Here is a 15350-nt window from a genome sequence, read left to right as displayed (position 1 = left end):
GGATGCTTAGCATCTTAAATCATACTTGTTTTAAACTTCTAGGCTGACCATCTCAATATCTCTGCCATATGTGAGTGTGGTTTAATGCTTGCTGTCTTTTCTAACTGTGTTTTGTGATGGGAGGAGAAGTATTCTTATTGGGCCCATGAGTAGCAGGATTTCCTCTTAGTTAGCCTGTACTTCTGTACTGTGAACTTCACACATGCTTCTCAGTCCCCCTGGACCTTCCATGGGACGGGACTGCTGGAGTGGGCTGAAATCGGGTATCTCCCTTCCTCCACGTGGAAACCTAGAGCCTATTGGAGCTGGGTATTCCCCGCCCCCCCCCCCCCCCCCCCCCCCCCGGCCCCCAGGCCAGTTAGGCTCTGATAAAACTCCAGCAGGTTTGTTGGGCTTTGATTAAATAGTTTCTCCTGAGAGCAGACATTATTAAGAAGAAACACAGTGCTCTGGCATGTTTCAAAATGTTTCATTTCCCTTCACTCTGCTGGAAGCACAGGGCATTGTTCTCTTATATTCACCAAGGAAATGGTGAATTACTAGAGGCACATCTCAGAAAAGTCTGGGGGTGGGGCCCTGATGACTGGGGCTCTCAGATTTTAATCTCCGACTTGTCTATGATGAGCCTCCAGCAACTCATCAGTTAGAATTTAAGTTTCTCTACCTCACCACTGGTTCCTGCAGAGTATTTTGATTTTTACTTCTAATTTTGCAGTTCTATTCACATGGGTCAAAAATCAAAACTGTATATATGAAAAAATTCAGTGGGATGCATCAACCCCACTCACAAATAATCACTCTTATTAGTTTTTTTGGTATATCCTTTCTGAGTTTATAAGAAGGTATGGATATACAGTTTTATTTTTTTTTCTCATTCCTGCATATGATGTAGCATCCTGTACACCTTTTGCAGCTTGCTTTTTCTCACATATCTTTATTTATTTGTTTATTTTAGAGATTGAGAGTGTGTGAGCAAAGGAGAGGGGCAGAGGGAAGGGGAGAGAGAGAATCCCAAGCAGGCCTCACGCTCAGTGCAGAGCTTGACAGGGCACTTGATCCCATGACCCTGAGATCATAACCTGAGCTGAAATCAAGAGTCAAAAGCTCAACCAACTGAGCCACCCGGGCACCTCTCTCACATATCTTTCTAAGAAGATATTTCTATGTTCACACTTAGAGATCTTGGAACATTTTTAAAAATTATTTTTATGATGTTTTTCTCTCCATTCTTTCTCTTCTCTCTTACTGGAACTACCATTTTCTTATTATATACCTCCTGGAGTAGTGCTTTTATTTTATTTTTTCTGTTTTTTTCCTTTAAAAAATATTGTCTTCTCTGGGATATTTCTCTAAGATTATATTCCATCCCAAGGGTATTGTATTCTTCTCTGAATATGAATGCGTGTCTAATGGCACCATGTTTTTGTTTCATTGATGGGATACCTTAGCAATCTGAGAACTTAAAAGTTTCCCTCTTCACGTGTAGTCTTTATTTCTTTCACATTTTTTCTTTTTAATTTAATTTGATCTTTTTCTTTCATGTTATGGGCTTTCCCTGGATGTCAGGTGATCCTGGATTCCCTGCTCATATTGAGGAGTGGGGACTAATAGCAATTTGGAAACCTTGAGAGAGAGAGGACAGAGAGGGAGAGAGAGAAAGTGTGTGTGTGTGTGTGTGTGTGTGTGTGTGTGTGTGTGTGTGTTTGTGTGTGTGTAGGGGGGAGGTTCACTGCAGGGCCATTGGCTTGTGTTTCACAGTGTGGTGGAGGGGGGAACCTCCCATGCCAGCTTCTTTGGGTCATTTTTTGGCTGATGGGGCAGATTCCCCAGAAGAGAATCTCCCTATCTCCAGTGTGGCTAACAGCATTTTGGCCGCCAGGGGCAGGTAGAATGCGGGGCGAGGGGGATCTCAGCATCTGTTAACTGTTTACTTAGTGCCCTGATTTCAGCACAACTAGGCCGCAGTCAACCATGCCCAGTGTTTCTTTCTCCAGATACCCTCTTCAGAGAAAAAATAGTTCTGTCTCTACTGGAGTGGAGTCCTTTAACTCTGAGGAATGGAAATGGGGATCTAACTGCCTTTTAAAAAAATTATTTATTGTGGGGAGAGTGCAGACAGGGGAGGGGCAGAGAGAGGGGGACAGAGGACAGAGGGGAACCAGGCTTTGTGCTGACAGCAGTAACCCAGTGTGGGGCTTGAACTCACCAACCACAAGACCATGACCTGAACTGAAGTCCAAGGCTCAAACGACTGAGCACCCCAGGCACCCTCTAATTGCTTTAAAAACATTTTTTTTAATGTTTATTTATTTTTGACAGAGAGAGACAGAGCATGAGCGGGGGAGGGGCAGAGAGAGAGGGAGACACAGAATCCGAAGCAGGCTCCAAGCTCCGAGCTGTCAGCAAGCACAGAGCCCAACGCGGGTCTTGAACTCACAGACCGCAAGATCATGACCTGAGCTGAAGTCGGATGCTCAACCAACTGAGCCACCCAGGTGCCCCTCTAATTGCTTTTTAAACCAAGTGTCAACCTGTTTTCACCACTCCTCATCCAGAAGTACTTGGTCTTCTGCAAGTTCCTGAGCATTGTTGGGGAATCTCTACATCATTTTAGGTCCCAGCTTCTCTGTGGCTGGTTTGGGATTCACTGTTGTTGGGTTAGCCACACAGTGTCCCTCCTGTCATTCTGCTTTCCACCTTTCAAAAAGCTGTTGTTACTGTCTTTTTCTCCCATATTGGTGTGTTTACATCTTTTAAAAATTTGGCTCCTATCATTTTGCCAAATCATCAGGTGGGAGATAATGTGTCCATTCCATTGGATTTACTTGGAATATATGTTTTCAACGTAGGGAATTTGTTGAAGGGACCAGCAATGAGAAGCAAGCCTGAATCTTTGCACCTGTGGCACTGATAACACCTTAGTGACTACTTACAGTCCTTTTAAAAGCACATTTATATTTTACAGGATAATACATTTTATAACTTTTACTACCTTATTTCACTTAAAATGTATAAAGAGCATTTTCCTACGTCAGTATTCTGCACTTGAAAAAATTACACAAAAATGTTATTGTGTGAAGCGCAGATGTGCAAATAAAGAAAAATCCCCCACAACCCCAGCATCCAGAGGTAATAATCACTGTAACATCTTGGTGTCTGTCATTCTCACAGGTGGATCTGTATATGATAAGTACTTTATTCCTGAACTAAAAATGAAATCTTTGCTTTGTAAGTATTCAACCTAGTATGGAAGATGTATTTTATTTTTGTATTTTTATTTTATTTTGAGAGAGAGTGTGTGTGACCAGGGGAAAGGAGGAGGAGGAGGGGGAGGAGGAGGAGGAGGAGGAGGAGAGAGGGAGGGAGGGAGGGAGGGAGAGAGAGAGAGAGAGAGAGGAAGGAAGGAAGGAAGGAAGGAAGGAAGGAAGGAAGGAAGAAAGAAAGAAAGAAAGAAAGAAAGCGAGCCGTCTCTATGCTCAGTGTGGAGCCCAACACAGGAGTTAGATCCCACAACCCTGGGATCATGACCTGAACCAAAATCAAGAGTCAGACACTCAACTGACTGAGCCACCCAGATGCCCCTTGAAGACATATTTTAAATAAATAAGTATGAATACTTCACACAACAATTATAAGTTCTTTCATTCATTAAGTAAATGTTTATTGTGTGCTTACTGTGTGTCAGGCACTAAAACAAAACAACAGTCCTTACCTGAGAGATACATTCTAGTAGGTGGAGACAGATGTGTATCTCCATATATCTCCATCTTCATTTATCTATATAGTTGTATTGGATGTAGAATTCTTGGTTGCAATCTTTTTCATTCAGCACTTCTAGTTCGTTATCGCACTGGCTTCTGGCCTCCATTTTTCTCCTATCAGCTATTCATTTTATTGAGGCCATTTTGCTGCTTTCTCTTGACAGTTTCAGGATTCTTTTTTTTTTTTTTTTGACACTTTGTGATGCATCTAAATGTAAATATCATAGAGTTTTTTATTTTTTTAAATTTTTTGAAGCAGGGGCACACGTGAGCAAAGGGCAGAGAGAGAGAGAGAGAGAGAGAAGTGGGACTCACCTGAAGCAGGGCTCAAGCTCACCTTATGTGGGACTCGAACTCATGAACTGTGAGATCATAACCTGAGTTGAAGTCATATGCTTAACAACTGAGCCACCCAGGTGCCCCTGTTTTTTTTTTTTTTTTCATTAAGTTTTTTAAAATTTATTTTGAGAGAGAGAGAGCTAGTGAGCATGTGTGAGGGGGAAGAGGCTGAGAGAGAAGAGAGAGAATCCCAAGTGGGCTCTACACTGTCAGCACGGAGCCTGATGTAGGGCTCACACCCATGAACCAGCAGATCATGACCTGAGCCCCAACCAAGAGGCAGACACTCAACCAACTGAGCCACCCAGGCACCCCTCTTTTAGTTGATCAAAAATTGAGATATAATTGACATATTATATTTAGTTTCAGGTGTATGACCTAATGATTCAGTATTTGTTTATATTGCAAAATGATCACTACAATTAGTCTAGTTAACATCCGTCACCATACACAGTTACAAAATCATTTTTCTTGTGATGAGAACTTCTAATATCTATTCTTTTAGCATCTTTCAGATATGCATGACTGTATGCTAACAAAGTTACCATACTGTACCTTACATCCCCATGACTTAATTAACATTTTTTTTTTAATGTTTGTTAATTTTTGAGAGAAAGAGAGATGGAGTGCAAGCAGGGCAGGGACAAAGAGAAACAGAGACACCGAATCTGAAGCAGGCTCCAGGCTCTGAGCTGTCAGCACAGAGTCCTGTGCGGGGCTTGAACTCACGAGCCGTGTGATCATGACCTGAGCTGAAGTCTGATGCTTAACCAACTGAGCCACCTGGGCTCCCCTTATTTATTTTATAATGAAGTTTCTACCTTTTGATCCCCTTCACCCATTTGCCACTTTGTTTTTATTTTTAGATTCCACATATAAGTGAGATCATACAGTATTTGTCTTTCTCTGACTTATTTCACTTAGCATAATACTGTCAAGTTCTATTCATGTTGTTTTAAATGGCAAGATTTCCTGCTTATTTATGGCTGATATAATAACATAGTATAATATAATAGTAATATTCCAGTCTGTGTGTGTGTGTGTGTGTGTGTGTGTGTGTGTGTGTGTGTGTGTGTGATGTTTGTAAAATTCATGCATCTATAAGTGGATGTGTAGGTTGCTTTCATGTTTTGGCTATTGTAAATAATGCTGCAGTAAACATTGTGGTGCATATATCTTTTTGATATTTTGCTTGACTTTCTGTGTGTGTTTCTCTCAGGCAGGTGGAACAGCTACTTGTCCTATACTTGAAGGAACAGTCCTGTGTATGGTCATCCCCAGTGCCTGTCCTGGAGGGACAGGTGAGATTGGAGTAGGCATGGGCCGGGGTGGACCTGAGGCTCTCCACACAGAGGTACCCTGATAGGACAGCTGAAGCTGAGATGGGTTTAAGCTGGGGGGTTCCCAGGGCTCTCCATGCAGAGGGTGCCTTGATAGGACAGCTGCAACTGATGTGGGTGCAAGCCAGGGTGCCCTGGGGTGCTCCAGGCAGGGGGCATCCCAGTGGAGTGGCTGGAGTCGAGGTGGTCCTGCACACAGCAGGTGCCAGAGCAACTCATCTGTAGCCAAACTAGTGTGGGCTTGGGTGTTCCTGGGAGCCCTGCAACTGTGTCACCTTGGCAAGATGGCTGCAACTGTAGTGAGTGCTGAGCAGAGGCGTCCTGGTGTGTGCCGTGCTAGGGCCACCTTGGGGGATAGTTTGGGCTGGTGTGGGATAAAGGCCTGGGGCTCACTGAAGAAGCAGGCTGGGTAAGGTGCCCAGACCCTACTCCCATCCACCTTATCAGGGTGGAGGGGCACATGAACATCGGTTTGAGCCAGACCCTCTGAGCCAGAGAGAGTTCCAGCAGCTTCCCTGCCCTGTGGCGGAGTTCTGGGACTTGATATTTTATATTCAGGTTGCTTAATTAATTAATGTTTGGTTGTTTGTTTGTTTGTTTTGAGAGAGGGAGAGAGAGAGCACAAGCAGGGGAGGGGCAGAGAGAGAGAGGGAGAGAGAATCCCAAGCAGGCTCTACACTCAACGCGGAGCCTGATGCTGGGCTCTGTCTCAAAACTGTGAGATCTTGATCTGAGCTGAAATCAAGCATTGCATTGTTAACCGACTGAGCCACCCAGGTGCCCCATCTAATTGCTCTTTTAAATCAAGGGGTTTTTTCTGTATCGCAGAGCAGCTGAATCTGCTCCTGGTCTCAGTATTCTCAGTCACCGCTGAGCTTCGTAGGGTCAGGGGTAAGGTTTCACTTCTGTTGTGCTGAAGCTGTTCATTCAGCCCTGGGTTCTTTTTCAAGAGGAATCTTTCTACAAATAGGTATGAATTTGGAGCATCCATGGAGGAGGAGAGTTGAAGGTCTTCCTACATTGACATCTTAGACCTGAAGCCTCCTTTCTTGGACTAACTTTGTAAAACTGTATTCCCTGCTATGTGTGGTCACTGAATTCTCAGCTTGGTGCTAAGTAAATGATTGTACAGAGATTTCATTTAATGTCTTGAACTAAAAAGTTTCCAAGCCTTAGTTGAAAGGCTGTGCATGTGTCTGTGGGACCGGGAGAATTTGTTCTGTCGTGTCCTTGGTGCTCCAGCAGGCGGTTTGCAAGGCCTTAGCCTTCACAGGTTGTGTGAGTGGAGTTTCAAGGTCAGAGCTTAGGGTCTTCTCAGGGTCCTCCTGAGCATTCACAAAACTGTGACTCACACACGAACCTGTAGACTCCCAGGAATGTGTGGTGGCATGTCAAAGCTCCCACAGGCCTCTCCTTGTCTTATTTTCTTCTTTTAGATGTTTGGTTACCCTGTTGCCGGCCCCACCTGGTCATGCTACCCCAGGCTGCTGCAGTGCTTGCCCGCTAAGAGGGATAGCCTACCGCAGTTAGGGGCTGTTTGCAGGCGGAGCCAGAGTCCGTTCAAATAAAGATCAGCCCCGAGGATGGAGATTTTCAGTGAGCTGACACGCCGCTCACCAGTTCTCTGGGGCAAACGGTTTTGGAGACTTCCAGTCTATTCTGGCCCTTCCAGTCACTGCTGGTTTTCATAGGTACTGTAGTCATGGGGCTTCTGGTTTTCAAAGCTACCACAGAGACAGGGGGTGGGACAAAGCCACCGGCTTTTCTCGCTGAGATTGTTTTGCTTGAATACACACTTCTTGGCTTAATGCAGGCCATTAGTTAATTTCCAAAGTGCCGAAAAAGTGTAACAGCTTTGGCCATCATTCTCATGGCTCCTGTGGAGGAGCAGATTTTTGGCAGTCCTTACTATTCTTATTCCCCCTGCCCCCCCCCCCCCCGCTCCCCCACCCGTTATTCCCTCCCTTTACTTTGCTAAACGAAGTAGAAATCCTTTATATACGAAAACTGTAAATATACAGATACTTTGGATTCAGCATGATACTTCAGGGTTGTTTTTAGTCTTCCCCCTTTCCTAATAATATACAAACATTTCTCTAACAGAAACTTGGCTCTTATCATCTACAATACGTGTGTATTTCTCTGATTTGTGTATATAAAGTGGCTTCAGAGTTGGTGAGCCACCCTCCTGTGAGAAACAGAGAATTGGTTTACTCTTTCAAAGATGACTGACCGGTGTGTTGAGAACACAGTGCCGGGGGCAGGACCGACCAGTGAAAGCATTTAGGTATCTCCTCAGATGATTCACGTTAGAGATGATGGTGGCTGGGGTCAGGGCAGCGGTGGTTTAGAAGGTAAGCCGTGGTCGGATTCTGGCTACATTTTCAAAGTTGAGCCCATAGTTAAACCGGTGGGTTAGATGTGGGGTATGAGATAAAATATGAAGGATGATGCCAAGATTTTTGCCTGAGCAATGGAAAGAATGGAGTTGCCATTAACCGAAAGCCTATGGGAGGTGGAGGTTCTGGGGGAAAGACTGTCATTTTAAAGTTCAGATGTCGGTTAGATATTCAAGGGCAACTAGATGTCCAGTAGGCAGCTGACTCTGAGTCAGGAGTTTAGACAAGATCTAGACTGGACACACTTGAGAAGTCAGCACCTAGAGGGTTGCGGAGAGAGCTGTCAGTGCCCTGCCTCTGTTGTAAGAACTTTGCATGTGCTCCAGCCTACTTCTGTCTGTGGCTGTTACCTGTATCTTGTCAAAAGGCTTTTCTTTCCTACTTTTTGTTTTTAAACCATGAAAGGCAGCTCAGTGGAAGGTGCACATGGCAAGCCACTCGCTAACCCGAGCTGGAACGGCTGGTGTGGGGGAGACAAGAGAGAGGAGGGTTACTGTGTAGGACGAATTTCACTATCATTAATGGAATCACTGCTATCTATTGGCTCAATGGAATCTTCTTCTTTTTGTGCAGCTTTAACAAGGAACCTATCCAATGACATTTGCTTTTGCCTCCTTTTGAGGATTTTGAGGAAATGTGACATTGCATTGTCGTGAAACAGATTCATAGCTTGTACGCTTCATTGGGTGGTGCTTTTCTACAAAATGTTGCACTGCTTCCCACCTTTTACACATCTCACTAATCTCATTCGAATTGAGGGATTCTTCTGTCTTTTACTCCTCCTCCTCTGCAGACCAGACACAGATGTAGGCTTTTTATAAAATCTTGTCATTTCAGCCACTCACATACCTCATTTTTACTTCTTTAGGATATCCTTCTTCCACTGTAATCATCCCCTTACTGCTTTTCTTTTCACCCTTTTTCTGCATGGGGTCCATTGTATACACTCGCATGGATGTTGACTACAGTAGTGAATACAGTACAGTATTAATAAACTCTTGTCATGTACTGTACTTCATGTGACTGCCAATAAGGCAACAGAGGAAAGGGTCTATGTCTGCAGGCAGCCTGCCCTAGAACGAAGCAAAGCATTCCTAAGCTTACTCTTGTATGGAAAAGCAAAGGACTGTCCAGAGATGCTTTGAAGTGATAAAAAATACACTCAGCTAGTTGTTGGCACCTTCCAACATACTGAAAAATCAACGATTTCTGCCAAACACCACGGCCTGAGACCAAGCATTTGAGGATGGGAGATGATCACCCACAGTCCCGCAGATGAGAGAACCATTGACTCAGTTGTGACGTTTGGCATCGTGTACTACTCGTACTGCAAGACATTGCTCATCTGTCAAGTTAGAATTTATTGGAAACGTTTGCTTCTCTTGTGGAACACTTGCAGAACAAGTTAGTTGCAATCCAAGGTTTTACTGTACTTACTTGTGTGCCAGGCAATTCTAAGCAGTTCTAAGCAGTAAGCAGTTCTAGGCATTTAATTCTCTTAACTCCCCAATAGAGGTGGTGTCTTACCTACTTTAAAGATAAGAAATCAGAGCTAAGAGAGAGTAACTAACTTGCCCAAGGTCCCAGAACTAGTGATTGGTGGTGCTTGGGACACTGGCTCCATTCTTCATCTCGACACTGGGATGTCTACTCATCCCATGTATGGAGGAGGGGGGTGGGTGTTTAATGGATAATGATCGAGAAGCACCAGTGAGAAGTAGGAAGGGCACCTATCCCACCTCCATGGTTACAAGGGGAATGTGAAAATGGCCACGGTCAGAAGGGCGGCTGGGGAAGCTCCACGGACCTCAGGGAGTAGGGAGCTGAGATGGGAAATCTGTAATTTGTAAATAACTTTGCTTCCTTGCCCGCATTTATCCTGTATGGCCTTTATTGTCATTCCATGTTGTAGTGGCTAGTGCTTTCAGAAACCTTTTGATAGAAGATAACACTTTTTTATTTAATGAGAAATGCTTCATCTTTTGCTATTAAGATGACTTTAATTTTGACTTGGTGACACAAATACCATTAAGAAGATGGTAGTTTTAGGAGTTTGGCTAAAGCTAAGAGATGTTGAATTGTATATATAAAAAAAAATGGTCCATGTTTGGTGTCTAGCAGAATTTTTAACCTTTGGCTTTATTATGGTGATGATTTATGAACAGATTTATGACTTTCTGAAATACTCTTGCATTCTTGGGATAAAAAATCTTGGTTATTGTGTATGTTTAATATATGGCTGGAAATGAAGTGCTTGTATTAATTTACAAGTTCCTGGATCTTTGTTCTGAAACTGGTCAGTTTTTCTCCATGGTACCTTTGTGGAGCTCATGCTAGTGTGGTAAATAGGTAATTTTAGTTTTTCCAAGCCAATTAGGATGACTGAAACTTCTCAGTCAGTGGACAGGAAGCAGTTGGCTGGAGTGGTGGCTGTGTTCCTTGGCCCTTTGATCCAGGCATTAGGAGAGTGTCTGGACCAGACTTTCTCACCCAGGGTTCTTCATGTAAATAACAGAACATAAAATGATTTGAGTAACACTTTTTTCCGTTCTCCCAAAAGATGATCATATGTAACTACAGTTGACCCTTGAAAAATGAACGCAGGAGTTAGGGGAGCCAACCCCTCAGCGCAAACACCTTTGTGTAACTTTTGACTACCCCAAAACTTAGCTACTGATACTATAATGCAGACTGGAAGTGTTACTGATGACATAAACAGCTGATAAACACGTATTCTGTTTGTATATTATATACAGTATTCATAAAGCAAAGTAAGCTAGAGGAAAGAAAATACCAAGAAACTCGTAAGAAAAAGGAAATACATTTACGATACTGTACTGTTGGTGGCAAAAACCCCACATGTAAGTGGACCCACGCAGTTCAAACCCATGTTGTTCAAGGGTCAACTGTAAGGTCACTTGAGGTGCACAGAAATGGATTACGATGGATACCATAGGAGTTTCCTACTGTTGCTGTAGCAAATGAGCTCACACTAAGTAGCTTAAAACACCAAAAATCTATTCTCTTCTACAGTTCTGGAGGTCAAAAGCCCCAATCAGGGCTCATTAAATCAAGGTGTCAGCTGATTCCTTTTTGGAGGCTCTGAAGGGAGAGCATTCCTTTGCTTTCTTCGGCCATTCCTGGTAGCTTGAATTCCTTGGCTTACAGCCCTTCCTCTACCTTCACAGCACAGAACTTGTCTATGCATCCATCCACATGCTGCCTTTGCTGGTTGCATGATCTTGCTCTCTGCTTCCTTAGGACACTTGTAATTACATTTACGGCCCACCCGGATAATCTCCCCTTGTCAAGATCCTTATCTTTAATCACATCTGTCAAGTCCCTTAGCCAAATGAGGTAACATTCAGAGGTTCTAGGGATTAGGATTTGGTATCTTTGGAGGTCTTTATTCCGCCTATTGCAGATACCTTAGGTCCTTAGGGCTTAATTCTCCCTATACTATGGTTAAGAACGGCTATCTATACCATATACTCATTAGATTTGCAGATGGCACAAAACTATGCCACATGACTGACAAGACTCTCTGAAAAAGTCAACTCCAAAAAGTCTAACTCAAAAGTGTGTGGCTTGGTAGCATTCAGTGTGTAATGCTTGGGGAAAGCTTTCTGGTGTCAGCTGGCAATTCCAGGGAAAAGGTGTGATTGGACCTTTAATGGAAATAAGATCTGGAATGAGGATGAGGCCTGCTTTTCCAGGTCTGGTCAGAGCCCACTGGGAGAAGGCTATGACTCCATGAGTGAGCCTTGCTTGCCTTCCACGCTGGAATGCACTTGGTGAACCATCAAGATTGATGGTGAGGCAGAGATGTACATAGGATATATGGAAAGCCCCAGACTTCTTCATGATGGCAGATCATGCCTCAAGCAAAGGGAATCCTGCTATTGATCAGAGCTTTCCAAAGGTGGATGTGCAGAGTGGAGAACTTTCTTTGTCTAGAGAGAACCCCAAGTTTGGGTGACTACCTGGCAGGGGTATGGGGTGGGGGGAAGATGGTGAGTTTCAATTACATGATTACTTAAGGTTCCTTTCAAACCCTGATGCCCCATAGGACTACTACTAATTTTACTTTGGGAAACTGAGTCCCAGTGAGGAAGGTTACTTCTGGTATTTATAAAATGGAGCAGAGCCAAATATTAAAACCTCATGATTTCCAGTCATCTTCAGATATTAGTGCTCACTAATAACTCAGGTTTTAAAAATCATATCCAAAGAAATTCAAAGGTAACACTTTTTTTTTAAACGTTTATTTTTGAGAGAGAGTAGGGGAGGGGGAGGGAGAGAGGGAGATAGAGGATCTGAAGCAGGCTCTGCGCTGATAGCAGCGTGTCTGATGGGGGGTTCGAACTCACCAACCAAGAGATGATAACCTGAGCCGAAGTCGGACACTTAACCAACTAAGCCACCCAGGTGCCCCAACACTTTTTTTAAATGCCCAAATCATTAATTATCAAGGCAGTGAAAACCTACTTCTTAACAGTGCTTTGAAGTGAAAGGTAACAGCTTCTGGTAGTACCAGGAATCATTCATTTGTGCTGGGAAGGGAAACAGAGTAGCTGAGTCCAACTGTGCTGCTACTGAACCCCCAGGCCTGACGGAGGCTGCCTGGAGGGGGATGAAGTTCAGGAAATCAGTCCAAATGTCATGAGAAACAATTTTAATGATGGTAGAACCTCTCAGACATTCAAAATCCTAGACACAAAGCTCCTCTGAAAGGACAGATTTTTGCACTGACTTAGTTGAAACCAGAAATAAACAGCTGCCCGAGGACTTGCTTCTAAGGCAAAATCTTGACTAAAAATTTTAATGTTTTTATTTTTGAGAGCAAGAGAGCGTGAGTGAGGTTGAGTCGGGGAGGGGCAGAGAGACAGAGAGGGAGACACAGAATCAGAAGCAGGCTCCAGGCTCTGAGCTGTCGGCACAGAGCCCGACTTGGGGCTCGAACTCACGAACTGTTGAGATCATGACCTGAGCTGAAGTCGGACACTTAGCAGACTAAGCCACCCAGGCGCCCCAAAATCTTGACTATTTTTAATGAACATAAGAACCTAGAGAGCTAACACTACATGTCACAATCTCTGAGCACTGATCAATGTTCTTCTTAATCCTGTAGAATTTCTCCACATATTTAGAACGCCCTAAGAGCTCCACAAAATCCTCATCGTGAGTGATTACCAGAAGCTGGAAGTTACGCTGCTGCGAGCGACTCTTTATTATCCTGAAACAATATATTGAGAACCTTTTATTACTGAAGAGCATAAATAATCCTCTCCTTTATATGAAAAAGACACTGAGAACCTTGTCAGACACAGGACAACCCTGGAGGAAACTGGAGAGGGGGAGCTGGACCCAGACCTTCAGCCCAGCCAGGTAGGAGTCCCATGTCCAATCCAGACAGTGAGGGTGATGGAGTGACTCTTCCTCTAGGTCTGACTCAGGGACTGATGAGAATACATGATCTAGTTTCTTCCAGAACACAAAGTTGTTCTTATTAAAACAGAAATGTTTTACTAAATTTTCCTTAATATCTGAGCTGCTCAACTTTAGGAGTCTTACTTATTCCTTTGTCTGGGGTTTTCCTGACCTGTTACTAATTATCTCTGGAAGAAAAAAAAAAACAACAAAAAAACCAACTACAGGCAAGGGAAATTACATATGCAAGCCCAGCTGCCTTCTTAGGAGCTGGGTCTACTTAGAATTCTGCCACCACCAGTCACTAGATGCATCATTAGTATGACACACAAGAGGCCTGAGTGGGTGTACTGGGAACATTTTTGCTCATTATATGCTGAGGTAACTAGCTATGAGACTGAAATCAGACTTTTTAACTAACCATTTGTTTATTGCTTACCCGTGGCTGAATGCACTGAGCTTTGAAAAGTATTAGCCCTTATGTGCTGGTCATGCAGGACGACTGAGAGGTGGCTGAGAAAGGTGCCCCATTCCTGCTAGTGTCTCTGCCAGAAAGAATCTATCTTGAGCCAGAGTACCCAAAATAGCTTCTCTAGTTTGGGAAAAGTGGGATTCCTCTGCCAGCACAGGAGGGGCTGCCCATTCCTGGGGTCTGCACCCACCACACTTGAATGTGGCAAAAGCTGTGTGCAATTTTACTTTCTAGATTCTACATAACCACTATTATACTTTTTGAATAGGAGCTGTCATTCCTCATAAAACTGGGGAGATGGGCCAAAATCCACTATTAGCACCTAGAAATGTTTTAAGCAGGGCATGCTAACTCCTCTACATGACCTGTGGGCACCTCTGGTGGGTTTACAGAGAAAGCAAACCAAGCCAGGAAACCCTTCAGCACACCTGGGGAGATTGCAGGATGTTTCTGGGGCTGCTGTTCACCACCTAGTTCTTTTTAAGCATCTGAAGAATTACTATCAAAGGTAAAGCCTAACGTCTGACACCAACTAGCTTTCCCAAGGAAGACACATGCAGAGGTTTTCACCACAGAACTCTACGTTACTTTATAAGTGTAATATATATTACTATCGTAGCCTGCCCCCAAATTTGAGATACTTACTCAACGAGAGCATGTGCAAGAGATTCAATATTTTCTCTGTCAAGATTTGTTGTTGGCTCATCCAGGGCAAGGATGCCACAGTTCAAGCAGAATGTTTCAGCCAGGGCCAGACGAATGATGAGTGAGGCTAATACCTGGAAGAAAGCACCAGAGCTGAGCTGTACCACACAGACCTCTTTCTCATTCACATTAGGAAAGCATGCACACCTGGCCCAATGTCTTTATAAGGGAAGGGAGCAATGTCATCGGGTCAGTGACTTGAGGTGAATTGTAGCTCTTTTACTTGGGAGAGCCTGGCCCTGTGACCAGACTCTTAAACCCTTCCAGAAAGTGAACCATCAGGTATGTTGTATCTCAGCCTGTCATCTGCATTAGTTTATCTGTAACTAATCATTTTAGTTAACTGTATAAGATTAACAACCTCTCACCCACTCTTTTTCCGAGTCACTTTTAAATCTGTATGTTCTGGGGTCCCAGAGGGGCATCAGGTATTGTGTTCTAACCTACACTTAAATGTCTGTGTTTATAATTCTGAGGGAACCAAGAGAGAAAGGATATTCCCGGGTCAGTGTATCAGGAGTACAGAAGTACGGTTTTATTTAAGCTAAACTATAGGACATCCAAGGAACTGAAACTCTGAGGCACTTTCCCAGTTAGTAGAAACCTAATACTAAAACCCTCAGCCCCAGCTGAAGCCATCTGAGGGCACAAAGGACACAGAATTAAGAATAACAGAGTATCCACTACTTTTGCATGAGCTGTCCATATCCCCTCCCCTTGAATCTATGAATAAAGGAGCATCAGTGAGTGAGTTGTGATTTCAGAGCATTTTACAGCTTCTCTTTGATGTCCAGGGAAGGCTAGAAGACTGCAGAAGTCAGGATCATAGCTTGGCCCTTTGGGGAAGACACTTCCTTCCTGTATTTGAACGCTAATACAGCCCCCACCTGCAACCCTACATATT

General features: G+C 43.7%; 1 protein-coding gene across 2 annotated transcripts in view; it reads right to left on the bottom strand.

Moving 5' to 3' along the window:
- Positions 1 to 12497: 12497 nt before the first annotated feature.
- Positions 12498 to 15350, bottom strand: part of RAD50 (RAD50 double strand break repair protein) — an 87865-nt gene continuing 85012 nt past the window's right edge. For both annotated transcript variants that reach the window (XM_015067392.3, XM_027076728.2), the window contains 2 exons: positions 14387 to 14520; positions 12498 to 13075 (listed from right to left, as the gene is read on the bottom strand). In XM_015067392.3, coding sequence (XP_014922878.3) covers positions 12889 to 13075; positions 14387 to 14520 — 321 coding nt within the window. In that variant the 3' untranslated portion in view covers positions 12498 to 12888. The remainder of the gene's footprint in view (positions 13076 to 14386; positions 14521 to 15350) is intronic.

The sequence above is a fragment of the Acinonyx jubatus genome, chromosome A1 (assembly GCF_027475565.1).
Source record: "Acinonyx jubatus isolate Ajub_Pintada_27869175 chromosome A1, VMU_Ajub_asm_v1.0, whole genome shotgun sequence".
Classification (NCBI taxonomy): Eukaryota; Metazoa; Chordata; class Mammalia; order Carnivora; family Felidae; genus Acinonyx; species Acinonyx jubatus.
Note: the sequence above shows the minus strand (reverse complement) of the source record. Positions and strands in the feature narration are given on the sequence as shown.